At 40.0% G+C, this 27,253-nt stretch overlaps 1 protein-coding gene across 1 annotated transcript in view; it reads right to left on the reverse strand.

Moving 5' to 3' along the window:
• Positions 1 to 27,253, reverse strand: part of LOC126204186 (cubilin-like) — a 1,516,445-nt gene that overhangs the window by 359,755 nt on the left and 1,129,437 nt on the right. Inside the window, exon 48 of the mRNA XM_049938590.1 lies at positions 26,123 to 26,310. Within this exon, the coding sequence (XP_049794547.1) occupies positions 26,123 to 26,310 (188 nt within the window). The remainder of the gene's footprint in view (positions 1 to 26,122; positions 26,311 to 27,253) is intronic.

Below are 27,253 nucleotides of genomic sequence, written 5' to 3' on the forward strand. Positions count from 1 at the left end.
GTCGTTATATCTCCGATTGCATATTATTGTCCTTTTTTTGCATTTTGAAGATATCTCTGCTGCAAGGTGAGTTCCACCAAAATATGATTCCATTATGTAATATGAAATGAGAGCAAGAAAAATAAATTATATAAGAACAAATTTGGTGATGGATTTACTGAGTACTGTTAGCATATAACACACAGCTGTCAGCTTTTATCAGATATAATTGACATGAGTGTTAGGCTTAAAACAAAAAGTGAATGTAAGGTGTAACAGTAACATTATGCATGGTTATGGAAAATATGACAGAATTATGTTTAGCTTTAACATTAAAGTAGAAAAAGCACCTGACTTGAAAATTGTTTTAAAAAGGAACTAACTTGAAAATAGTTCTGAAAAAGAGATGAATAGGTCATGTGTTAATCAAACATTGCGGGATAGGTTTATGAGTCTTCCGATTTATATACATATGAGTAAATTTTATTATTTTTATTATTTGTCTGCAGTATATGAATTTTGCCTGAAAATGTAAATGAAACCCCCAGAGAAACATACAGACTTACCTGCTTGGTTAACACAAAGTCTCAAGCTATTGTAGCACTGTTCTCTTCTTTATTTTCTAAACTACATCTTCTCCCTCTATCTTTAAATTTCTCAATATTATCTTTCCTGTCCACACTATCTCCATACAGTTCCTGTTCCTTTACAAGTGGGCATTCCACTCATCACAGTTGATGCCACCTCCCTCTATATTAACACCCCCAATGTCCATGGCTTTACTGCTATTGAAGACTATCTTTCCCAGTGTCCAATTGAGTCCAGATCTACAATCTCCTTCTTGGTTACCATGACCAATTATATCCTAACCTACAATTACTTCTTCTTTGAAGACATCATCTATAAACAAATCCTTGGTACACCAACAGGCTCATGCATGACTTCATCCCATGCCAATATGGGAGATAACACAAAAGGTAAAGCAACCTATTTGTGAGCCATCTAGAAGAAGCCTTATTAGCCACCAGGATTTTAAACCCCTCTCCTGGCTCAGATCCACTGATGACAGCTTTGTGATCTGGGCGGAGGGTGAGGGCACCTTATCCACATTTTTCCAGAACCTCCTCACCTCCCCCATCCACTTTACCCGGACTTCCGCAACCTAACAAGCCAGTTTTCTCAATGTTGACTTCCAAATCAAGGATGACTACTTCAATACTTCCTTCCACTTCAGACCTACCAACCACCAATAATACCTCCACTTCGACAGCTGCCACACTTTCCATACAAAGGACGTTCCTTCCATACAGACTTGCTATTCATGGCCACGGCATCTGTAGTAATGAACAGTCCCTTTCCAAATATGCCAAGGGTCTCACTAAGGCCTTCACAGACCATATTACACTCCCAACCTTGTACAGAAACAGATCTCCTATGCCTTACCTCTCCACCCATCCACCACCTCTCGAAGTCCCACCGTCCGGCTACAGAGAAGCATTTCATTTGTGACTCATAATCACCTAGGACTGTGGCAATTGAGTCACATTCCCTACTAGGATTTCATCTATCTCTTGTTGTGCCCTGAAATGAGGAATATGCTACACCCTCCACCCACAATTGTAGTCCGTTGCCCACCAAACCTATGGAATATCTTTGTCCATTGCTACTCTAACCTTTCTTCTAAGATCTTGCCTCATGGCTCATATTCCTTGATACACCTACCTACATGCATGATATACCCCATACATTCTCCTAACACCAGATACTCCAATTCTGTCACAGGCATCTTCTATCCCATCAAAGGCAGGGCTACCTGTGAAGCAGCCATGTGATTCACAACCTAAGCCGAAACCACTGTGCTGCTTTCTATGTCCCTTGATACACCTACTTGGAAGGTCTACCCCATACAACCTCCCACCACCAGCTACTCCAATCATGTCACAGGCATCTCCTACCCCATCAAAGGCAGGGCTACCTGTGAAGCAGCCATGTGACCTACTACCTAAGCTGCAAACACCGTGCCACTTTGTATGTGGGCATAACAAATAAAAGGTATCTGTTCAAATTAATGGCGATCACCAAATTGTAGCCAAGGGACAGCTGGACCATCCAGTTAGCAAACAAGCTGATCAATACAATGTGCTTCACTTCAATGACTACTTCACAGTAAGTGCCTGCTGAAACATTCCAACCAACACCAGATTTTCTGAACTGCCCAGGTGGGAACTCTCCCTACAACATTCATGTAATCCCCTGGCCTCAAACTTCACTAGTCCCTGTCCTAGACCTACCTACCCCCTTCCTTGCTCCCACCAAGCATTAAACACACAATCTATTTTGTCAAAGCACCAACTAGTCTTTTACCCTGTGTAACACCATGATTCTGCACAGCACATCTTCTACCCCCATCGTGAACTTGCTCTCCCTCCCCCTTACCACCCTATGCTTCCACCTACCCTGATCTGACCATCCACCCCGGATTTCTGCTCACGACAGACACAGTTGCAGTCCGCAGTCAGTCCATAGTGCCTGGAGACAGTGCTCATGTGTGTGTGAGTCGTGGTTGTGTGAATTTGTGGGTGCTTTCTTTTCCCCTATAAAGGGCTTTCAGCCAAAAGCTTAAATGTTTAATAGTCTTTTCATTGTGCCTATTTGTGACTCACCACCTCCTCTGAGTAGTGAGTAGCAATCTATCCTTTTGTAATATTGTTGTTATTTCAACCTGGACTTTCCATACTATCTCTCTACCCTTTGAAAGAATAATGATTTCAGTGTATGTAATTTTCTCATGTGAATTATATTGTTGCTTATTAGTCTGCGTCAATAATTATAAATGTGTTTGCAGTATGATGTATTTTCAGTTAGCCTTATGCAAAGTTACAAAATGATATGCTGATAGATTTTTCATAACAATCAAAGCTAATGTACTGTGAATAGCAGTATATGTCTTTTAACAAAATGAGTATTAGAAATACACTCCTGGAAATGGAAAAAAGAACACATTGACACCGATGTGTCAGACCCACCATACTTGCTTCGGACATTGCGAGAGGGCTGTACAAGCAATGATCACACGCACGGCACAGCGGACACACCAGGAACCGCGGTGTTGGCCGTCGAATGGCGCTAGCTGCGCAGCATTTGTGCACCGCCGCCGTCAGTGTCAGCCAGTTTGCCGTGGCATACGGAGCTCCATCGCAGTCTTTAACACTGGTAGCATGCCGCGACAGCGTGGACGTGAACCGTATGTGCAGTTGACGGACTTTGAGCGAGGGCGTATAGTGGGCATGCGGGAGGCCGGGTGGACGTACCGCCGAATTGCTCAACACGTGGGGCGTGAGGTCTCCACAGTACATCGATGTTGTCGCCAGTGGTCGGCGGAAGGTGCACGTGCCCGTCGACCTGGGACCGGACCGCAGCGACGCACGGATGCACGCCAAGACCGTAGGATCCTACGCAGTGCCGTAGGGGACCGCACCGCCACTTCCCAGCAAATTAGGGACACTGTTGCTCCTGGGGTATCGGCGAGGACCATTCGCAACCGTCTCCATGAAGCTGGGCTACGGTCCCGCACACCGTTAGGCCATCTTCCGCTCACGCCCCAACATCGTGCAGCCCGCCTCCAGTGGTGTCGCGACAGGCATGAATGGAGGGACGAATGGAGACGTGTCGTCTTCAGCGATGAGAGTCGCTTCTGCCTTGGTGCCAATGATGGTCGTATGCGTGTTTGGCGCCGTGCAGGTGAGCGCCACAATCAGGACGGCATACGACCGAGGCACACAGGGCCAACACCCGGCATCATGGTGTGGGGAGCGATCTCCTACACTGGCCGTACACCACTGGTGATCGTCGAGGGGACACTGAATAGTGCACGGTACATCCAAACCGTCATCGAACCCATCGTTCTACCATTCCTAGACCGGCAAGGGAACTTGCTGTTCCAACAGGACAATGCACGTCCGCATGTATCCCGTGCCACCCAACGTGCTCTAGAAGGTGTAAGTCAACTACCCTGGCCAGCAAGATCTCCGGATCTGTCCCCCATTGAGCATGTTTGGGACTGGATGAAGCGCCGTCTCACGCGGTCTGCACGTCCAGCACGAACGCTGGTCCAACTGAGGCGCCAGGTGGAAATGGCATGGCAAGCCGTTCCACAGGACTACATCCAGCATCTCTACGATCGTCTCCGTGGGAGAATAGCAGCCTGCATTGCTGCTAAAGGTGGATATACACTGTACTAGTGCCGACATTGTGCATGCTCTGTTGCCTGTGTCCATGTGCCTGTGGTTCTGTCAGTGTGATCATGTGATGTATCTGACCCCAGGAATGTGTCAATAAAGTTTCCCCTTCCTGGGACAATGAATTCACGGTGTTCTTATTTCAATTTCCAGGAGTGTATTTACTCTTGATTAGTTAAAACAAATATGTGCACATTAAATGTTGTCTGTGTTTTGGAAACTGTTACGTCACTTTGAAGACAGGCCAGACTTGATACTTACTGTAGACAGAGTATAGATTTAAAGTGAGAATTTGAATCACGGGGGCGGGGGACTGAAATATTTTTGAGATACTTGCTATAGGTATCAGCTTTTAAGATGAAAGTTGTGTGCATATTGATAACATTTAAGTACTGTCCAAGTGATATTATGTAATGAATGCCATTTAAGTAAAAAAACTTTTTCAGACCACACACATAAGGCAAGTTTTGAAAATTGTAATTAGCAGCAGCCAAAAGTAATTTTGTGAGTATACTTTGTTAATAATTATACGAATTTAAAAACTGTGAACATTACTGCAATTGATTGTGGACTGAATATTGATACACTATGGTGAGAATATTTTTTTCAATAGTAAGTTGTTAGGTTGAGAACTATATTGTATTGTATTGTATTGTATTTTTTATTGGTCCTGTTGTCTACATAGCAGCTTATGCATAAGACATTGGACAAGTCAAGTTATAAATATACAGGCTGAAAGTCATTACAAGGCATACATATTTAAGGTTACAATAATACACTTTACACATAAGTATTTATATAACACATTTCATAAATTTAAATATTGTTCAATGGAGTAAAAGCAGTGATGCTGTAAATATGACTTAAGAGATTTTCCAAATGTATTGACCTAAGTGACAGCTTTTATGTTTTCAGGAAGTTTGTTATAAAGCTTAACTCCCATGTGAAAAGTACCATTTTGGCACAGTGCTGTGCTGATTTGAGTCATGTGTAAGTTTCTGTTTTGTCTGGTAAAGTGCTCATGTATATCACAGTTTTTTTGCAGTCTCTGGTCCTTGCCTATTACATTTAATTTAAAGAACAAAAGGGTTTCCATAATGTATACACATGGTAATGGAGGAATACCAGATTTCTTAAACAGGGGTTTACAAGTTGAGCAGAGTCTTTGTGAGACACTAGGAAATGTTGATGAGAGAGGGGACATCCTAATGATGATACTGCTGATGCTTTTGATGTAGAAGATGAACATAGTCATGGTTAGGGAAATGTATTCTGAGGCGTTTCATGTTCTTTGATGTCAAAAGGTACATGTTAGTCATCATTATTTATCTCTTCCATACATTCTGGGGATGTAATTCATCGAATCAAATAAATGAAACATTATTTTTATTGAACCATGTACATTTCACTTCTTTTTATTTGTGAAGCATCTTCGGTGACCTGTAATACAGCTTGTTTTTGTACATAATATTTGCACTATATAATAATTACCAATTCATTTCTAGATCACAGTTTTGTTGTTATTCTTTTGAGGTTAGGAGAAAAATAACTTTCTGTGGCACAAGTTTTGTGAAGTTAATTCTTTTTCTTATTATGATTTGTGATGTTATTAGTGCATATGCACCATCCTGAAATTGTATTTATATCTTTTCTGTACCCAGGATGTCTCATTGTCAGTGTTTTATGAGCACATTTCATCTTAACAGCTCACTTCCACTGATCACTGTGTTTTGATTTAGTGTGTTTACTGTATATTGTGTTGACAACTGTTGATCCATATTTTTCATTTATCTTTGGTTTGTTTTGTAGTGCCTGTACATAGTTTAATAATTTTTTATCTGTTGTGTTAAAAAACAGTTGTATTATTTGAGAGAGAATATGAAGTTATTAAACTGAAAAAAGATATTAGACATCATTTTTTAAAGGAGATATTTTTGTAATGGACAAACAAATTTTATTCAGTATGCTTTTATGCAGGATGACACTGCACCCCATACTTTTATGTGTGTGAAGGATTTCTTGCACACATTGTTTGATGAGGATCACGTGCTGAGCTGCCACTTCCATCATGCTTAGCCTCCCAAAGCCCCAGACCTAAATGCTGTGATTATTGGTTGTGGGGCACCTCAAATCGTAAGTCTACCACATTCATCTGAAACCATTAGGGATGCTAAAAGATAACATCTAACAACAATTTCTCACCATACCTAATGGTATGTTATATGGTGCTGCTCACAACATTGGCTATTGACTACAGGTATTTTTGATGAATGACGGCTGTATTGCTGAGTAATTGTTATAAAGAACATCATCTTTGCTAAAAATCAATTGTTATGATAAATAGGCCTTCTCTGCCACATGAAGTGTCATCTGTTGGTCATTTTGTGCACATTTTTGGTTCCAATAAAAACCCATGTCATTTCAATAATGTGTGTCAATTTTTACCTTTCTATGTACATTATTGGTGGGCTATTGTAATGGAACTGGTGAGTGCCCCTATACTATCTAGTATTGGAGAATATGATACATTAAATTTGTGACATGATTCAATGGGTTCAGAATCATAACCTGATGTTAAACTGGCTGGAGATAGTGGTCATGTGTGTGTGTGTGTGTGTGTGTGTGTGTGTGTGTGTGTGTGGTGTGCTTTCTTGTGTGACTATGTGTATGTTTTCTTTCCTGAAGAAGGTTTTGGCTAAAAGCTGAATGTGTAACAGTCTTTTCATTGTGGCTGTCTGCAACTACACGTGTCATATTTACGGTAAGTACCAATCTATCCTCTTCATAATATTGTTGATATTGACTTTCCATTTTTTAATAACAAACAGTCTTACATTTTTAGAAACAGAAATAAAACATGACACTAACATATGTTTTATTTTTCAGAAACCTAACTATTTTTAATAATTTGAATTTAATTTGAAATTGTAATCACATTTGAAATTATTAACATCATTCAATAATTTATTCTGAGTAATAATTTGATAATACTTTTAAAAGAACTAAATAATTGTGTACTAATATCTTTGAAGATAAAATATCAATATTAGTACTTTGTAACAATGCTGAGTTAAGACTGCTTGTATTTTCTTTGTTTAGAGTTATTTTCTTGTCATGGCCTCAAGTTGTAATCTGATCAACTAAGGAGTTGATTGCTGATTGTAGCAGAATGTAAACTGATTTGTGACATTATGTGAAAATATGACCCGAAGAAAATAAGAGTAGTGATAAAAAACTTAATCATGCAGTATTCAAATGTCAAACATAGAACTTGATCATATCAGCAATAAGTAAAAGTATTGTTTTCAGCGAGTAATGTTTTCAACGTGCCATATTATCAATGAGGAGCTAGAAGAACCAGATGAGTAATTTGTTTTATGAATTATTTCAAACTACCCTCTTGCTTACGGTGGCAGCACCATAGTAGAGTTATACCTAGAGTGGGTTCATAACGGAGGTTCATAACACACTGTTTGAGTTGTGAAGGGTGTCTAAGGCCATTCTATTCATCCCCCAGGAAAGCTAACCCACAACTGTTGTAACTGGCCCTTAGTATCCTGGATAGAGGCACTGGGACAGTGCTGATGTCTGAGCGATTCATATATGTGTTGTAACACGGCAGATTTGTCGACCTTGCTGGCCGAGGGAGTACCTCAATATCATGCAGATAGTTCATGGGAACAAGTGTCATCTGTGGACAAGCACTGTGTGGTAGAAAAAAGTTACCACTATACTGTAACATGAGAGGTAACATGGCACGATGCAAGACGCTGTCTTGTATCATTCTTCGAAACAGTAGCAACCGTGACCTGAAGCCATACCTGATGGCTCCCCACATCACAACCTCAGGAGTAACACCACTGTACCTCTCCAAAACACTGCAAGAATGGGGCCTCTTACCAGGTCACAATCATACTCATTGGTGATGATCATTCAGGGTAGTGCAGACCCCTGATTCACAGCTGAATACAATGCAGACAACATTCATCAGCACTCCATGCTTCCAGGTCACAGGATCGGTCAACACACTAAACATTTACATACTCACTGGCGGTATGGATAGGTACAAAATCACGCTAATATCAAATAATATCTATTTGATGCTTTACTTTTTTGCAAGGCAGTGTATATTGCAAGGTTCTGTACATGACCAGAATACAAAAGGAAGGCTGAGAATGTAGACCAAATCAAGGGAGATCTTGGGAATTGAATTTGCACTGAAAATAGCAGAGCAGTACAGGAAAGAACAGAGAAGGAAGACTGTTACAAAACAATTATTGTATTGAAGATTACTGAAGGCAATGATTAACATTTCAGTAATAAATACACACATAATTTTTTTAAAAGTTTGTATGACTGGAATAGAAGGGAGAACCGATAGAGGTACTCAAAGTACCCTCCTCAGGTGGCTTGTGGAGTATGGATGTAGATGTAGGTGTAGATAAGAGTAAATGTGCCCTACTTAACTGACTTGTTCGATACTGTAAGTACACAAACTGTAAATAATGGAAACAAACATCAATCAATAAATCATCAATCAATAAACCAAACCAAAACTGCTACTCTAAAGCTGCATCTGGGCTGGAGGAAGGTGAGTAATACCAGAAACTAAATAGAGACAGAAAATATGTTACACAATGAGTCATGAATAGAAGCAACTAATGTTAATAACAAATTGAAGAAAAAGAACCAAAAGTAACTATACAGTGGTATAAACTATGGTAGTAAAGTACCAGCAATACAATGCAGTCGTTGTGAAGTCAGTAATGGTCAGAAATAAAGGAATGACAAGATCTACATGAAAGGTAGTCCTGCTAGGAAATAATTTGCATTAAGACTCACATGGAAGGACTTATCTGTCAGTCAGAACATGGTTAATTCAGAGATTAAGTGTTAAATGTGTTGAGATAGATGGTAGTGACTGTGATTTAAATTTTTTTTATTTTTATTAATTTATTTGTTATACATTATGAGCCTATAATGAAGTATTTTACAACATGGCACAGCTTCTGTTTACAATTTTGTTTCTATATTAACTTTGAATTAACTAGTAATGCCACCATAGTTAAAAATATACTACTAAACTGCAATCACAGAACTGTAAAATACCTGAATTAATATTTCACTCTACAATGGAATATATGCTGCTATGAAACTTCCTGACAGATAAAAACCTGTACGCCAAAAAAGGGTGCAAACCCACACTCTTGCCATTCAGGGGCAATGGTGTTACTGATTGAACTGTCCAGGCAAGTTTTCTGTTGTGAAGCCACAGTCCAATTGTATCACTATGTTGGCACAGAGATAATTATGAGTCCCTTTTCTAAATGTGTGCTTTTTAAAAATATAATTCCATTACACACAGTCGATAAGTTGCAAGCTGCAAAAATGCAATGTCAAATGTATATAAGACTCCATTTTATGTGTAACATGGTTTAACAATCAGAATTACTGGTGTTCCTTCACAGTCTCACCAAAATCTGTTCTGTGAACACATTTGTTGAACTTATTTATTTTCAGTGTGTGGGTGGTGGCTGAATAAATGTGTAAAATGGCTACTCAGGAACATCTGGACAGTTTTAGGAAAAATTCGTCTACTTTCCTGCACTCATTTGTTTTCACTGTTCCGATGTGGGTCAACCACTTCCTACAAGACATTACAGACAGCAAACATAACAATGGTTGAAAGCCATTGTGGCCTTTTCCACATTTTTACTGATTACCTCACAGAGGGTAAAAATACTAAAAAACCTTTCTGAGCAACTGACAGTACACCTGAAGTAAGCATGGTGTTTGGCCAGTAGAAGTGAGCAGTAAGAATATTGTTCAAAGTAGATAATTGTCCATCTTGCAGAAGTTGCTTATAGTAAAAAATCTGTTGCAACTGATTTGATACACAGTCACAACACATGTTCAAGTTTCATGATGGAGACTTAAACTCTGGTGGTAAGATATTCAACATAAAGCAAGGAATTAGGATCCCTACCTTTTAAACACAACATCAAAAATGTCTCTTATTAGTCATTCTTTCTGCAAATTAGCTTAATCAGTAGATTCAGGAATTGAATAGTTCTGTCACCTACATCGCATGTAGGAGCCACTGAATAGCAGATAGCAGCTTTGAGTCATTGACAGTCAGTTGAGAAACAACCCCCCCTACACACAAACACACACACACATACACACACACACACACACACACACACACACCGGTGGCCCCATATTGTGCTGGCTGGAAACACGATGCCATTATTGTGTTCGGCAGATGGGCTAGGGTGAGGTGCAGCTTCTGTCAGGTGGGGTGGGTAGCGGGAGAAAGAAGTGGGAGGCAGGAACAGAGGTTAGGGATGGGTAGCTAGCAGCTCAGATGGAGGCAGCAAGTTTTCTGGCTAGAAATGCAGGGGGTTGGGGTGGCAGGTGCATGGGCTAAGTATGTGATATACAATTCCTAGAGATAGTGAGGTGAGGCATATGATGAAGATAATGTAGAGGAGTGGCTTGGGAGGGGCTGACAGGGCAGAAGAAGGAGAAACTGTTAGGAAGAGTGTGTGGCAACCATGGGTTACCGGACACTGAGGGCAGGAGGATTATGGGAGCGAAAGATATGCTGTAAGAGTAACCCTCATCTACATTGTTCAGAAAAGCTGGTGCTTCAGGAAATGAACCAAATAGCCTGAGTTGTGAAGTAGCCACTGAACTCAAGCACATTGTGCTGTTACATGTTGTGCCAACTGAGTAGTCAATTTTGTTCTTGGCCACAGTTTTGTAGTGACCATTCATTCCGGTGGGTAGCTGAATGGTTTCCATATAGATATAAAAAGCTGTGCTGTGACTACAGCAGGGTTGATATATGATGTGGATTTTATAGGTGGCCCTTCCTCTGATGCGGTAGGAGAAGCCTACAGTAGAACTGGAGTAGGAAGAGTTGGGTTGGTGGATTGGGCAGGTCTTGCACCACGGTGTTCCACTGGGATACGACTTTTGTGGAAACGGGTAGGATTGGGAGTGAGGGCGGCATAGCAAGGGACCAGGATCAGCACATCAGACCGCAGTATTTTGATTGTAAGACCTTCTAAAGAGGAGTAACTTATTTTTCCTTATTGTGTGCATTTTGTTTTACATTTTTAAACTTCTTGTTTGTGGATTTACTAGCCAAGGTTTGGCATTTTTAATAACTGTGTAGAGCACATTTGCACTATTTGTATCATGACCATCAGTTTTTGTGTGAACAGACAGTTACAGTCTCAGAACTTATTTAATTAGGTGGCTGGCTTCATCTCTGCAGCAGCAGCTCAGAGCACAGTGTTTCATTTGTGAGTTATACAAGCTTCTGTCAAGAACTGACTTATTTTGATTTACTATGTCCATTTTTTTGTTTAAATTCTTAAATGTCTTGTGTGTTTGGGTATCTATCAGCTACACAATCTGCATTTTAATAACTGTCTAGTGTATAGTTCCGTAGTCTTTGGTGATATTGATAGAGACTACGATTGCTGGATTCAAATGTGAGCAGAGTTGGTGTCCCTTTCCTCTGACTCCAGACAGTGCTGGTTTCAGTCATGGGACTTGAGGATGTTTATAGTGGGAATCATTGTGGGGGAGGGAGCAAGGGTGGATGTAGGGGCCCAACAGATGTCCAGCATGTTCCATGTGTCACCTGATCCATCCACTACTGTGATCGCTACAGTTGCTGCCCACACTGGTGATGGCCCCTTACCAGTGGTCGGGTGGGAGGTTATTTCACGGTGTGGCAGGCAGTGAAAGACTTTCTGGAGAGGCGATCGAAAGGTTCAAATGGCTCTGAGCACTATGGGACTCAACTGCTGTGGTCATAAGTCCCCTAGAACTTAGAACTACTTAAACCTAACTAACCTAAGGACAGCACACAACACCCAGCCATCACGAGGCAGAGAAAATCCCTGACCCTGCCGGGAATCGAACCCGGGAACCCGGGCGTGGGAAGCGAGAACGCTACCGCACGACCACGAGACGATCAAAAGGCTCCCCCAGTTTGTCTGATAACAGGTCTGAATGCTAACTGTGACTGATACAGATCCTGAGCCTGTTTCAGAGGGAGCCTCTCAGACTGCAAGATCACCAACTTGCTTATGAAACAAAGGCAGAGCTAACAGTGCTAACAGAAAGCACCAAATCTCAAATCATTGTAGGTATCAAAAGCTAGCTAAAACTGGAAATAAGTTTAGTCCAAATTTTTACAAATGACCTAATGGTGTTGAGGAAGGATGGATTAAATATAGTTGGTGGTGGTGTAGGGTATTTGTTGCTGTTAGAATCAGTTTCTCTTGAAGTGAAATTGAAGCAGATAGTTCCTGTGAGTTAGTATGGGTAGAGCTTACACTTGAAAACAAGAATAAATTTATAACTGGTTCCTTTCACTGACCCTCTGGCTCAGTGATTCACTTGCTGAACAGTTCAAAGAAAATTTGTGTTTCATTTCAAATAGGAACCCCACTCATATAATTATGGTCAGTGGTGACTTCAATCTAAAACTTGATACATGTCTTAAGATGGAGGCAGGCATAAACCATCAACCAAAATCATACTAGATATTTCCTCTGAAAATTATTTTGAACAATTTGTTCAGGAGCCCACTAAAAGTGTAACTGTTTTGGAAACATACTTTACATTTTAGCATCAAACAACCCTCGGAAAATAAGGAGCAGATAAAAATAATTTTATGCTACCCATACAATAATTGAAATTATATGTACGGACTCCATCATATATGGGGATGACAATATAAACAAGTTAATGTGCAAAAACATATTTAATATAAAGCCAGGAATGTTAAATATGAGACTACAGCAGATTCTGTGGGAGAAATGCTACTATTCAATAGATGAATTCATAGAGCATGAAATGATAATTTGCACAAGAGGTAATTAAGTGTTTGATTTTATTGTATGTATATATAACAAAATTGTATTATTATTATTATGCTGTCTGTTAACATCAGCTGTTTGGCATTTATGGTGAAATTTTACCACAGTTTTGATGTGTCTCCTGTACCTGAATCAAATGGCTTAGATTATGTATGTTATGAGGTAAATAAACCACAATTCACAATGCTGATACAATAACTCCATACTTAGCTATCATATACAACCATTCATTTGAAGAAAGAACCACATCTAAGATATCATTTACAACCATCTGCTTGAAGAAAGAACCACATCTAAGGGCTGAAAAGTTGCACACTGCACTGCAGTACTCAAGAAAGGAAATAGGAGTAATCCAGTGAATTACACATCCATATGACTGACTTCAATTTGCAGTATGACATTGGAAGAAATATTCTGTTTGAGCATTTAGAATTATTTCGAAGAAAATCATCCATTGACACATAATCAGAACAGACTGAGAAAATATCATGCTTGTGAAACACAACTAGCTTTCTATTCTCACAAAGTTAATGAGTGTTATAGACAGGGAATCTCTAATTTACTCAATGTTTCTACATTTTCAGAAGGCTTTAATCATTTCTCACAAAAGACTTCTAATTACATTGCATGCTTATGGAGTATTGTCTCACTTATGTAACTTGATTCATGATTTCCTTTCAGAAAGGTCACAGTACATAGTAATCAATGGAAAGTCATAGAGTAAAACAGAATTGATATCCGGCATTCCCCAACGAAGTGTTACAGGCTCTCTGCTGTTCCTAATCTATATAAATGATTTAGGAGATAATATGAGTAGCCCTCTTACATTGTTTGCAGATATTGCTGTCATTTAAATTCATCAGAGAATCAAAACCTATAGCAAAATAAGGTAGACACAATATCTGTGGCAGAAAGTGCCCATTGACTCTAAATAAGGAAAAGTGTGAGGTCATTCGCATGAGTACTAAAAGAAATCCATTACATTTTGGTTACATGATGCATCATGCAAAATCTAAGGCTGTCAGTTCAACTAAATAAGTAGAGATTTTGTCTTTGAAGTAGGCTAAATATTCTGAGAGTGTTAATGAAATGCATGGACATGAGGCATATGTTATATTGGAGTATTGTGATGATGATGATAATGATTATGATGATGACGTGGTGGATAATGATTTCAGTGTTAGGGAACTTTTTTGTGAATTGTGGTATGTCGTATTCAGTTGTGTCATTCAGTATCTGTTTGTGTCAGGAATATGTTGAAGGTTTATAATACATAGATCTAGCAGGATGCAAAAGGGCTTTATGTGAGAGGTTAAGGACACTGAATTGTTTTTAATCAACACCTGCAACTTAGTACAAAGGCTCCCGTTCTATATCAAAGACACCAACATTTCCCAGATCATGTGAAATGTGTGACCATACCACTCCCACTACACACCCTGGTTGTCATCATTGATGCACTTTCCTCTATACCAATGTATCTGGGGTCACATAGAGGGGACCTTCCTGGGATCTGTAAGCCTTCAGCCCCTGGTTAGCCGTATGGACTCATGGTCAGGCTGACCTTATAATGTTCTTTGAATCTCTAAATAGATTCTCCCAATTAAACATCGCATGGTCGTATTCTGAATCTCATGCCACTGTCCTTGATGTTGACCTCATCCTCAGTGAGGGTCTGCCACACACTTCTGTTCACATTAAGCCTACTAACAAATAATGGAACTTACATTTGGCAGTTGCCACTCTTACCATGTCAAACATTCTCCCCCAAAGAGCCTTGCATTTAAAGCCTACATATTTACTCAGATGCAGACTCTTCATAGCAGTGCATCACCCTTCTCACCTCTGCTTTCAATGCACGTAATTGTCTCACCAACCTATTCAAAAGCATTTCTACTGGATCATAACATCCAATGCTGCTACTGCTAATCCCTCTAAAAACAATTTAGGAGTACACATCTTGTCTCTCATTTCTATCCTGGTCTTGAAGGTATTAATAAGCAACTTTGAAAAGGCTATAACTTTTTAAAATCATTCTTGAAATTATTTCCATTTTGTATGACATTTTGCCCCCCCCCCCCCCCCCCCCCAACAATCTTTGAAATATCCTGGTCAGACCCAGTGCTCTTCCTGCACCCATTTGCTACACTATGGCTTCTACCACTGTGACCATACCTACTTTATGACTTGCACACCCCCAACCACCACCTCTACCATCTCTGTAACTGGCAAAACATGTAATATTAAAGGAAACTGTGATATGGAATGTCATGTAGCAGCTGTTATGTAAACACTGTTCTGCCTTCTACACTGGTCTTACCCTCATGAAGTTATCAGTTAGGATGAAGGGTATAGGCAGAGGTAGTATACTGGCAACACTCAACATCCTGCTGGAGAGAATGCTCTACAACATGACAGTCATGACCTTGATGTATCACATGTGCCATCTGGTTTCTCTCTCTTGACACCAATTTCTCAGAACTCCATTGGTAGGAACTGGCATAACAGTATGTGCCTGGTTCTCGTCACCCACTTGGCCTAAATTTATGTTTATTTCTACGGTCTCAGCATCTTTACTCCCTTTAATTTTACCATTCTTTTATTTTCTGTCTGGTTCTTTCTTTCCTGCTCCCACCTCATCGTCCATCAACCACATATAATGCATTCAGCTTTCTGCTCTTGTTGAATCTTGCACAATGTTTTTCAGTAATCCCTGTCTTGCTTATTACCCTATCTTCCAACTTTAACTTCTCAGGTTTTCAGATCTCTTACAGTGCAGGCACCAACAATAAGTCTTTTCTTCTCATCCTGTATGGTAAATTACCCTGACCCAGCATTCTGGTTGACTATTCTGTAACTCTCCCTATTTTCTAAACCTTGACAGTCCTTTTCCTTCATCACTCTTCCTTTTGCTTCAACTCTTTTGTTGCCTCTGGCTCCAAAAACTTTCCCTATCTTCTGTATAGTTTTCTTTTTCCTGAAACTACTTGTGAATGGATTTTTTTATCCATCCACTTACATTATATTTACAAACATTAATTACTTCTGTAGCTAAATATAATTAGTTAGGATGAAATAATTTTCATACACCCATTTGCAGTAGTAATTAAATAACTAACTGTTTATTGATGCACATAATCATTATATTGCTCAACGCATTTTTTAACTGGAAGTCATTGTGATTTTTATATTTTTCTAGTGCAGTATAAATGGTTCAAATGGCTCTAAGCACTATGGGACTTAACATTTGAGGTCATCAGTCCCCGAGACATAGAACTACTTAAACCTAACTAACCTAAGGATATCCCATACATCCATGCCTGAGGCAGGATTTGAACCTGTGACTGTAGCAGCAGCACGGTTCCGGACTGAAGTGCCTAGAACCACTCAGCCACAGTGGCCAGCTAGTACAGTATACTTTGTCAATCTTTGCACAGAATTTTGGCAATTCTGCTATATTTTTGCACACATTATAGTAACATGTATGTAGTAATTATTTTCCTTGTGAGGAAGGATAAAAATTTTCTTAATGTTTGCCAATTTTTTACTGACCAACAGCTGTACTATTTACTGTGATATACACAAATGTACATTTGTGGCTAGCCAGAAGTCAGCAGGAATTCAGTTACAGAAGTCAGTTTTGTGGTGCACTGAAAATTGTATGTGTTGTGTTGTTATTGTGAATATGTGTCTGGATTCCATCATATGAAACAGTGAAATAAGAGGGATGAAGGATCAAGGTAAACACCAGGGATTTTTCATAGAGAATAAAACACAGGGTAATATGAGCTCAATATATTTCTGCATCATGCAGCAACAATCCACATTCAAAGACACTGTTTCAAGACCAGGAAAAATGTATAATGGACATTGTCAAAAAATTTATGTTAATATATCTAAAAACAAAGATGATGAGACTTACCAAACAAAAGTGCTGGCAGGTCGATAGACACACAAATAAACACAAACATACACACAAAATTCAAGCTTTCGCAACAAACAGTTGCTTCATCAGGAAAGAGGGAAGGAGAGGGAAAGACGAAAGGATGTGGGTTTTAAGGGAGAGTGTAAGGAGTCATTCCAATCACGGGAGCGGAAAGACTTACCTTAGGGGGAAAAAGGACAGGTATACACTCGCACACACACACATATCCATCTGCACATACACAGACACAAGCAGACATTTGTAAAGGCAAAGAGTTTGGGCAGAGATGTCAGTCGAGGCGGAAGTAAAGAGGTAAAGATGTTGTTGAAAGACAGGTGAGTTATGAGTGGCGGCAACTTGAAATTAGCAGAGGTTCAGGCCTGGCGGATAACGAGAAGAAAGGATATACTGAAGGGCAAGTTCCCATCTCCGGAGTTCTGACAGGTTGGTGTTAGTGGGAAGTATCCAGATAACCCGGACGGTGTAACACTGTGCCAAGATGTGCTGGCCGTGCACCAAGACACGTTTAGCCACAGGGTGATCCTCATTACCAACAAACACTGTCCGCCTGTGTCCATTCATACGAATGGACAGTTTGTTGCTGGTCATTCCCACATAGAAAGCTTCACAGTGTAGGTAGGTCAGTTGGTAAATCACGTGGGTGCTTTCACACGTGGCTCTGCCTTTGATCGTGTGCACCTTCCGGGTTAAAGGACTGGAGGAGGTGGTGGTGGGAGGGTGCATGGGACAGGTTTTACACCGGGGGGCGGTTACAAGGGTAGGAGCCAGAGGGTAGGGAAGGTGGTTTTGGGATTTCATATGGATGAACTAAGAGGTTACGAAGGTTAGGTGGACAGCGGAAAGACACTCTTGGTGGAGTGGGGAGGATTTCATGAAGTATGGATCTCATTTCAGGGCAGGATTTGAAGAAGTTGTATCCCTGCTGGAGAGCCACATTCAGAGTCTGATCCAGTCCCGGAAAGTATCCTGTCACAAGTGGGGCACTTTTGGAGTTCTTCTGTGGGAGGTTCTGGGTTTGAAGGGATGAGGAAGTGGTTCTGGTTATTTGCTTCTGTACCAGGTCGGGAGGGTAGTTGCTGGATGCGAAAGCTGTTTTCAGGTTGTTGGTGTAATGGTTTAGGGATTCCGGACTGGAGCAGATTCGTTTGCCACGAAGACCTAGGCTGTAGGGAAGGGACCGTTTGATGTGGAATGGCTGGCAGCTGTCATAATGGAGGTACTGTTGCTTGTTGGTGGGTTTGATGTGGACGGACGTGTCCACATCAGGAAAGAGGGAAGGAGAGGGAAAGACAAAAGCAACAAGCAACAGTACCTCCATTATGACAGCTGCCAGCCATTCCACATCAAACGGTCCCTTCCCTACAGCCTAGGTCTTCGTGGCAAACGAATCTGCTCCAGTCCGGAATCCCTAAACCATTACACCAACAACCTGAAAACAGCTTTCGCATCCCGCAACTACCCTCCCGACCTGGTACAGAAGCAAATAACCAGAGCCGCTTCCTCATCCCTTCAAAGCCAGAACCTCCCACAGAAGAACCCCAAAAGTGCCCCACTTGTGACAGGATACTTTCCGGGACTGGATCAGACTCTGAATGTGGCTCTCCAGCAGGGATACGACTTCCTCAAATCCTGCCCTGAAATGAGATCCATCCTTCATTAAACCCTCCCCACTCCACCAAGAGTGTCTTTCCACCGTCCACCTCAGCTTCGTAACCTCTTAATTCATCCCTATGAAATCCCAAAACCACCTTTCCTACGCTCTGGCTCCTACCCTTGTAACCGCCGCCGGTGTAAAACCTGTCCCATGCACCCTCCCACCACCACCTACTCCAGTCCTGTAACCCAGAAGGTGTACACGATCAAAGGCAGAGCCACGTGTGAAAGCACCCACGTGATTTACCAACTGACCTGCCTACACTGTGAAGCTTTCTGTGTGGGAATGACCAGCAACAAACTGTCCATTCGCATGAATGGACACAGGCAGACCGTGTTTGTTGGTAATGAGGATCACCCTGTGGCTAAACATGCCTTGGTGCATGGCCAGCACATCTTGGCACAGTGTTACACCGTCTGGGTTATCTGGATACTTCCCACTAACACCAACCTGTCAGAACTCCGGAGATGGGAACTTGCCCTTCAGTATATCCTTTCTTCTCATTATCCGCCAGGCCTCAACCTCCGCTAATTTCAAGTTGCCGCCACTCATAACTCACCTGTCTTTCAACAACATCTTTGCCTCTTTACTTCGGCCTCGACTGACATCTCTGCCCAAACTCTTTGCCTTTACAAATGTCTGCTTGTGTCTGTGTATGTGCGGATGGATATATGTGTGTGTGTGTGTGTGCGAGTGTATACCTGTCCTTTTTTCCCCCTAAGGTAAGTCTTTCCGCTCCCGGGATTGGAATGACTCCTTACCCTCTCCCTTAAAACCCACATCCTTTCGTCTTTCCCTCTCCTTCCCTCTTTCCTGATGAAGCAACTGTTTGTTGCGAAAGCTTGAATTTTGTGTGTATGTTTGTGTTTGTTTGTGTGTCTATCGACCTGCCAGCACTTTTGTTTGGTAAGTCTCATCATCTTTGTTTTTAGATATATTTTTCCCACATGGAATGTTTCCCTCTATTATATAAATTTATGTTAATATAATTACTTACAGTACATATGTTTAAAGTAAAATTGAAGTTCTAACCATCACCTGTTTGCTTATCTCTTTAAGAAACTGAAGAACATTTAGTCACATCAGTTCAGTGTCTATGAAATGATGCTTGCAAAGAACATTATAATTTTCAGTACTATTATTTCAATATAGAGATGCAGAAGGGCTAGATCTTTCAGAATCAGCTTTTCTGAACTATGCAGATAGAAGTTATTCTACCCACTCTAGTGGAGTTAGGGTGTGTGTGTCCAGCCAGCACAATGTAGGTGTGTGTGCATGTGTGTGTGTGTGTAATCATATATGTGTGTTTTTTGTGTATTTGTACTCTGGCTTGTCAAAGGATTTATTCTTAAAGCTAGCAAGTTTTCTTTCTCTTTTGTGTGTCCCTGTCATTGGCTCAATGCTTCTGTTATTCGGTGATTGGCTTCACTTACTCTTAAATAATTTACATTCTGTCAGAACTTTCCCTACAGATTTGGCAAATACCAGTTTTCATTATAAAGCTGTAGAACAAGTAATAATGCACCGTAAGTGTATCTCCATATTTATAAATGTAAAAATATTTTCTTTGAGAAACACCACTGTAATAAAGTAAATAATAATACATAAACAGCAACTATATAATAAAACTGAGGAGTAGAACCGTTTTTTACTGTATCAGCTTTCTTACTAACTTACTCAATGAAATGTAGATGGCATTAGGCACTGCTGGGATAGTTTATTGTTAGACACCCTATCCAGACTAAATTTCTATGTCGTCTTTATCCAATGTTAGAGTATATCTTGACTCACTCCCCATCCCTGAAGGATATTGATGAAATCTACAGAATAAAATGAATGAATGGGGAAAAAGAGATATAGCCCTCAATAGCAGTAATGGAGAAAAAAGGAGGATCATCTTTCTTCCAGATGATAAAAATGTTGCTCTGACAATGGGAAAACTGTGGAATTTTATACATGAATAGTCAGATCAACCATTCTGTTCTCTGATATGGCACTTTCAATTAATTGCACACTCACAGAAAACTGTGGTTGGAGTTCCTGAGAACAATGAAGAGATTATGGCAACCATAGATAGCTATTTTGCAGAACAACACACATCACATGTGGAACCTTCTCAGTGTGAAAATGCTTGCCGCAGTGCATTGGCTGAAACTGAGCCTATGCCATATAGTAAGTATATTTTTTACCAGACAAACACAGTGTTTTAATGTCTGGTCATGGATTTTTTCATTAAAATCATGGTGGTTTTATCCTGTTACCACGTCCAATCAGTGTAAGTCTTAATAAGTAACATCTAAATCTAGCAAAAGGAAAATTAATCTTAGAAAAACTATTAAACTACAAAGAGACACAATGGCCAGCGAGTACTTCCATTAAGGAGGTGAAATTTTAAGTACTGCTGTCAGGCCCATAAAAATAAATAAATGAAAAAATAAATACAAAATTCTGGTTTTTGGAATTATTAATTTATTTCTCAGGGAGGATGGGTTGGAAGGATTAGGAAGGAGGGACTTAGACCCTAAGATGAGACAGTCCCATCTATTCAGAGACTGAATGGATACAAACATAAATGGGCAGGCATCAAAGAGGTCGAAGATAGTACAGTGTTAAACAGCATACCAGTTTCAGTCCAGAGATGATAGAATAGTACAATAAAGAAGTAGTATGGAAGCAGAAAAGGAGATGAGGGAAAACCAAGGAACCCAGGAAAGAGGGTGGATAACATGAGAAAGGAATAAAGAATGTAAGTGAGAACATAACTAAAGAAATAACCCAACCCAAAATCCAAAATCATTCTCCTCCTCCTCTTCCCTGAGTCTTCTCTTCTAGGCATTTCAAGAGTCCCTCACTTTGAGAATTGCTTCAGAATCTTTCCTCAAAAATATCACCACAATCCAACATCTTACTGAAGCTGTCTCCAGCTAGCTGTGAATGTGTACCACTCAAATATTATACTTCCTGTGTACAAAGGCTCTGTTTGTTTTCATCAGCTTCTGGATACGTTGACATGGAGGACAGTTCCTAATGGTACTGTATCTACCATCCAGACTGGTCTACAGAAAATTCTTGCAACCATATGCCTGGCTAACAACTGTCTCCATAGAATTCCTTATTCTTTGTGACTCAGGCACACTCTTCTTTTATCTACTTTACGAAACACACAATAACCATTCTGGTCACCCTACTGTACGTGGCTTCAAAGCCTGCATCACAATCTTCTCACCAAACACAGAGCATCATCTTCTACACATTGCATTCAACCTCTTATCTTAAATGGAAGACACCAACCACTGACTGGGAAATCCCAACTGCATTGCCACACCTCTCCCTCATGGAAAAGTACTTTCCAACTATCAAACCAATGTTGCTGCACACAAGACATCTCATATATGCATGGCTTCTCAGCCAGTGAATGACACTTGATCCAATGGCATTCTCAAAGTCTCCTTAAAACCTTGTATTCACTAACTTTTCCAATGCATCATCACCCATAACTGCTGCACATCTGGGGATCATATTGAAATCAAATAAAGGATATTGCAATCACAATGACTATGTCCTATCTCAACCAGAACTTAGGCCATATGGGTTGGTACACAATTATTGATGGCACCTCTGTTGTCTGGGCTCATGGTAAAAATAAACTTCACTTTCTGCAACAACTTATCTCAATTTCCTACTCAAATTTATCAGGTCCTTTTCTCAAACCCAAAGCCACCTTACTAGATGCTGACTTCCACCACACTGAGGCTCACATAAGCAACAATACCTGAATGACAGCCAACCCTTCTTATGCTTCCTTCTGTACATACAATAATCTGATTAAAATTACTTGGTAGTTGACATCTGTCACTTGCTGCTATAGTGTTGCAACATTGGCTGGCGGCTACTGCTCAATTGTAGATGACCCACAAACTTGGTGTATCACATAAAAAATGCAAACAGTGCTGGTAGTGACACAATGGAAATTTGAGATGCTCTGTCAACAGCTGATTTTAAGTGACCTATGACTAAACTGTGGCACATGAACTGTTTTGTTGCCCAGAGTTAAACCCGTGTCCTAAACTAACCACAACTTGGTGATGTACAATGTATCCGAGAAAACTGCAGTCAACAATCTGCGGCAGAATTACAATCATGATCATTTTTGTCATTGTGATTAAACTCAAGACATAAAAAAGTCAGTTTCAGTGTTAAAAAAACTGTAATTTCTTGCTATCACTGGTTACCTCACACTGACTAGATGAGCTACCCTGTTACCAGCTGATGAGCAGTCCTGAGTGTCACTTGGTTGCAGACAAAAGCAAATTCGAAACAAAAAAAAGAATGACAGGCAGAAATATAAGAGCAAATAAGAGAGTCAATATGATGATGAAAATAATGCAGCAAGGAATTAAAAATTAAAAAAAAAAATTAAAACAATTAATTGAATAAAACAATTTTCAAAGTCTCTTGATTAGATTTATAAAAAAAAATTAAAATAAAAAAAGGTTTGCTACACTTTAAGATATTTGATCCTACAACCTTTCACTCATCAGGTTCTTAGGTAAACCCTTGCGCTATACCACAACACTTAGTTTAGTAGTTACATTTAGATCTGGGGTGTTCTAGTCACAATGATGAGTTGCAGCCTTCAAAAATTTGCTTTTATGCAACATTGTGTGTGTAGTTTATGTAATGGAAGTGATTATGATATCTGTATATGTGATGCTGAATCATGTCTTGTGCATTTGGTTAGTGCTGTATATGAATTGTGTGTATTTCATTAGCATTTTGTGTGTGTGTGTGTGTGTGTGTGTGTGTGTGTGTGTGTGTGAGTGTGTGTGTGTGTGTGTGTGTGTGTGTGTGTGGTGAAATAGGAAATGAAAGTGCTGGACCAATGATTTGAAATCTGGAAACATCTAGACAGAAAGCTGGACAAGGAAGTGTAAGTGAACTGACCAACTGTCATGGCTGTTTGGCAATGGCCAACAGTTCAGATGTGACGTTGTCCATTCTGACTGGAGGAAACCAGCTCCAACGCATGTTCAACAAGTGTCAACTATCATGTAATTTTAATTGGACTATAGGCATTTGTGGCAAATGTATCACAATTCATCAATGCATATGCCATCAACCTAGGCTCTTCTTTGCCACAACTATGCCACAGATCCTGTGACCTTGTCTATAAGTAAACCTCCCAGACAATATATTCCTCATGTTCTGACAAATAGAGCCCTCATTTCCAAAAAAACTTAGAAAAATCCAACTTGTCAACCATGCCCTAAACTTTCTCAATCCAAACCCTGAAATAAGTTTATCTCTCTCTAATATAATCCTCATGCCATCCGTTGGAGCATTCTATTACCAGCCTAACCTCTGTATTATCCTTGTCAAACCATGTGGCATGCCAGACCACTATCCCTAATGCAACATCAGCCTCATCACTGGTGGATACTGCAACATCTAAGTCACTGCAACATGTGAAACCATGCATATTCTTCACCAAGTAACATGTGTTCACTGAGCAGTATTTTATGTGGAAATGACCACTGCTAAACTGGATGAGTGCACAAATGGACGCTGAAGAATTTGTGGGGGTACAAATACTTCAGAATTTTAGTTGGAGAAGATTCCCATGAATCCAGAATGAGATTTTCACTCTGCAGCAGAGTGTGCGCTGATATGAAACTTCCTGGCAGATTAAAACTGTGTGCCCAACCGAGACTCGAACTCTGGACCTTTGCCTTTCGCGGGCAAGTGCTCTACCAACTGAGCTACCGAAGCACGACTCACGCCCGGTACCCACAGCTTTACTTCTGCCAGTATCTCGTCTCCTACCTTCCAAACATTACAGAAGCTCTTCTGCAAACCTTGCAGAACGAGATACTGGCAGAAGTAAAGCTGTGGGTACCGTGCGTGAGTCGTGCTTCGGTAGCTCAGTTGGTAGAGCACTTGCCCGCGAAAGGCAAAGGTCCCGAGTTCGAGACTCGGTCGGGCACACAGTTTTAATCTGCCAGAAAGTTTCATTCCCATGAATGTCTTTTTTGACTTCAAATTTCTGTACTCTTGGTGTTAAAAATGAATGACTTACTGTTTCATACTGTAACTCTGACTTAAAATCAATAACTATTAAATGAAGTCTTGATTTTGATAAGCAGTGATTCATTTATGTAACATATAGTAGATTAAATTTCTGCTTTTGTTTTGAAATTTCTGTTTGAGGTATTGATTGGGCTTTGTTCAGTTTTGTGAAGGCAGTGACAGATGCTCTGACTTCAGTACAGGTGTAGCAAACAGACTCAAACGCCACACATCATTCCTCAGAATACCTCAAGCTGGAGCCTTCCTTGGGAAATGTTTACAATGTTGTATAAGAAAAAAGGGATGTCACTTGGTTAGGAGAAGAAGTCAGTCATCTGAGACCCTTTAAGTTGAAATGGTCTGTGTACCTATATACTGCAGTTTGTTATACTCAACTCTTTGGCTGTTCACTGAAGTGGGCATAAGTATGTCTGCAATTAGAAGAACAAAATGGACAAGCCTTCTGCAGGGCCAGAAGACATGTAATTTTACCCCACTTAAGCCTTGCAACTGTGTCTGTCTTGGGGACACCCTATTGCCAGATGCTGAACATTTTCTGTAGCCTAATCAGAGGAACCTGATTACCTGCAGTACCACAAAAGCTATCTGGATATTTCTACTCAATACTAGTTTCACTTAACTCCCGAGACAAGTACTTGCTCTGTAAAATGTTGTCACATGTCATCACTCTCCTGCAGTTAATTTCCATCAACATGCAATACACCTCTCTTTTTATATTGTGTTTTATATTTATTTACTCCATTATTCTCTTTAGTTATTTTTACTATCTTTATCCCTCCCCCTTCATTTTTTGTTTTCCCCAGTCTCCTTATCTACTTTCCTATTGATTCTTGATAATATCACTCATTTCATTTCTCCATTCCTCTAGCCATCTTTACTTCTCACTCTGCTCTAATTTCTTCTCTGGCCTGAAGACAGCAAACTGCTTACCAATGTACTATCTTTGATCTCTAATACACCCCTGTTCACCTTTAATCCCCCACCCACACAAAAGTTGAATACATTTCACCAAAGGGTTGTGTGACCATGCTCCGCCTTTTCATTTTGCAGCAACATATCTGTCTTTCCTCCCTGAGAAGAGAACTAAAAGTCACAATAACTGGGATATTTTTTGTACTTTTCTATCTGTCTATCCACAGTGCTCACAATTTCACCACTTGAAGGTGAATACTGGACGAGCATTCTGTGTCCTTGTAATTTAATAGATAGTACCCTTATCTATGCAAAATATAACAAGCTATGTAGCTTCTATTTTGCATTAGTATACTAGGTTTTACTTTTTCAGAACACAAATATGTAGAGTGTATTGACTCACCGATATAAAACTGGAAGGTCTGTTGTACCACAGGCCATTGTCAAGATCCATGTCAAGCACGTCAAGTGAAACACGGCGGCCTTTGGGTACTGCAATGTCATACTGACAAGAGTGATATATATCTTTTGTATTTGGGTATCCAGGACTCGTTACTTCACTTTCTGGTCCTGTTAGTTTTTGGCTGCACACTGTTAAAAGAACCAAGTAACTGAGCATGCAGACTAGAAAAATACAATATAGAACACTATAATATTTTCATATGCAATAATAACTATTTGTAATGCATGATTCCCAGGTAAGACACGAGACTGTTGAACACATGCTCAACTAGGATAGATTATGCTAAATACACATTCACAGATGCGCACATCTATATTTAAAATGATAAAGGGCGCAGTATGTGGGTGATGATGGGTGGAAAGAAGGAACTAGGTATTGAATATGAACACAAATTTAAATGAAAATGCTATAAAATAAAAATGTTAAACTCATAAAACTGTTCACAGCCAGATTTGGACACAAAAATTATTATTTACCAGACAGATTTATCACATTTACTTTAATACAACACAAGACAGAGTACAGTGCTTGGTGGATGTTGCTTTTTTATCAATATCGGCAACTTCATGTCCTGTACCACTGATTTTTGTTGCAACAGCATCCACAGTCATGATAAAACTTCTTGAAATAAATTAGTTTCTTGGACTGGTTGCTTTTTATACCCATTATATTTTTATTTTGTGTACTACGATGTTTTGATTGTGTAGCCATTTTCAAGCAACTGCATACTTATCTGTAACACATAATTACAACACGAAGCACAAAGCAACCATAGGCTATAGTTACCACAATAATTAAAGCACTTACAGTGCTTAGCCCATTAGAGATGTATATTCTTGCTTACAGTAATAAAGCAAAGGAATTAAGACTTGAATATACAGATTACAAGGTACTAGTGGCAAAGGGCATGTTGTCTGTAAGAAATTCTACAGTGTCATTGTGCTTTCCACATGTAACAAATGATTTGGCATTTAAGTGATTGCAGGTTACTGCTGGCTAACTCCTAATGACCAAGGAAAGCATGACAGACGTCATATCAACAGAACAGACTGATGAGATGATGCAAGCGTT

This window comes from Schistocerca nitens, chromosome 9 (assembly GCF_023898315.1).
Source record: "Schistocerca nitens isolate TAMUIC-IGC-003100 chromosome 9, iqSchNite1.1, whole genome shotgun sequence".
NCBI lineage: Eukaryota > Metazoa > Arthropoda > Insecta > Orthoptera > Acrididae > Schistocerca > Schistocerca nitens.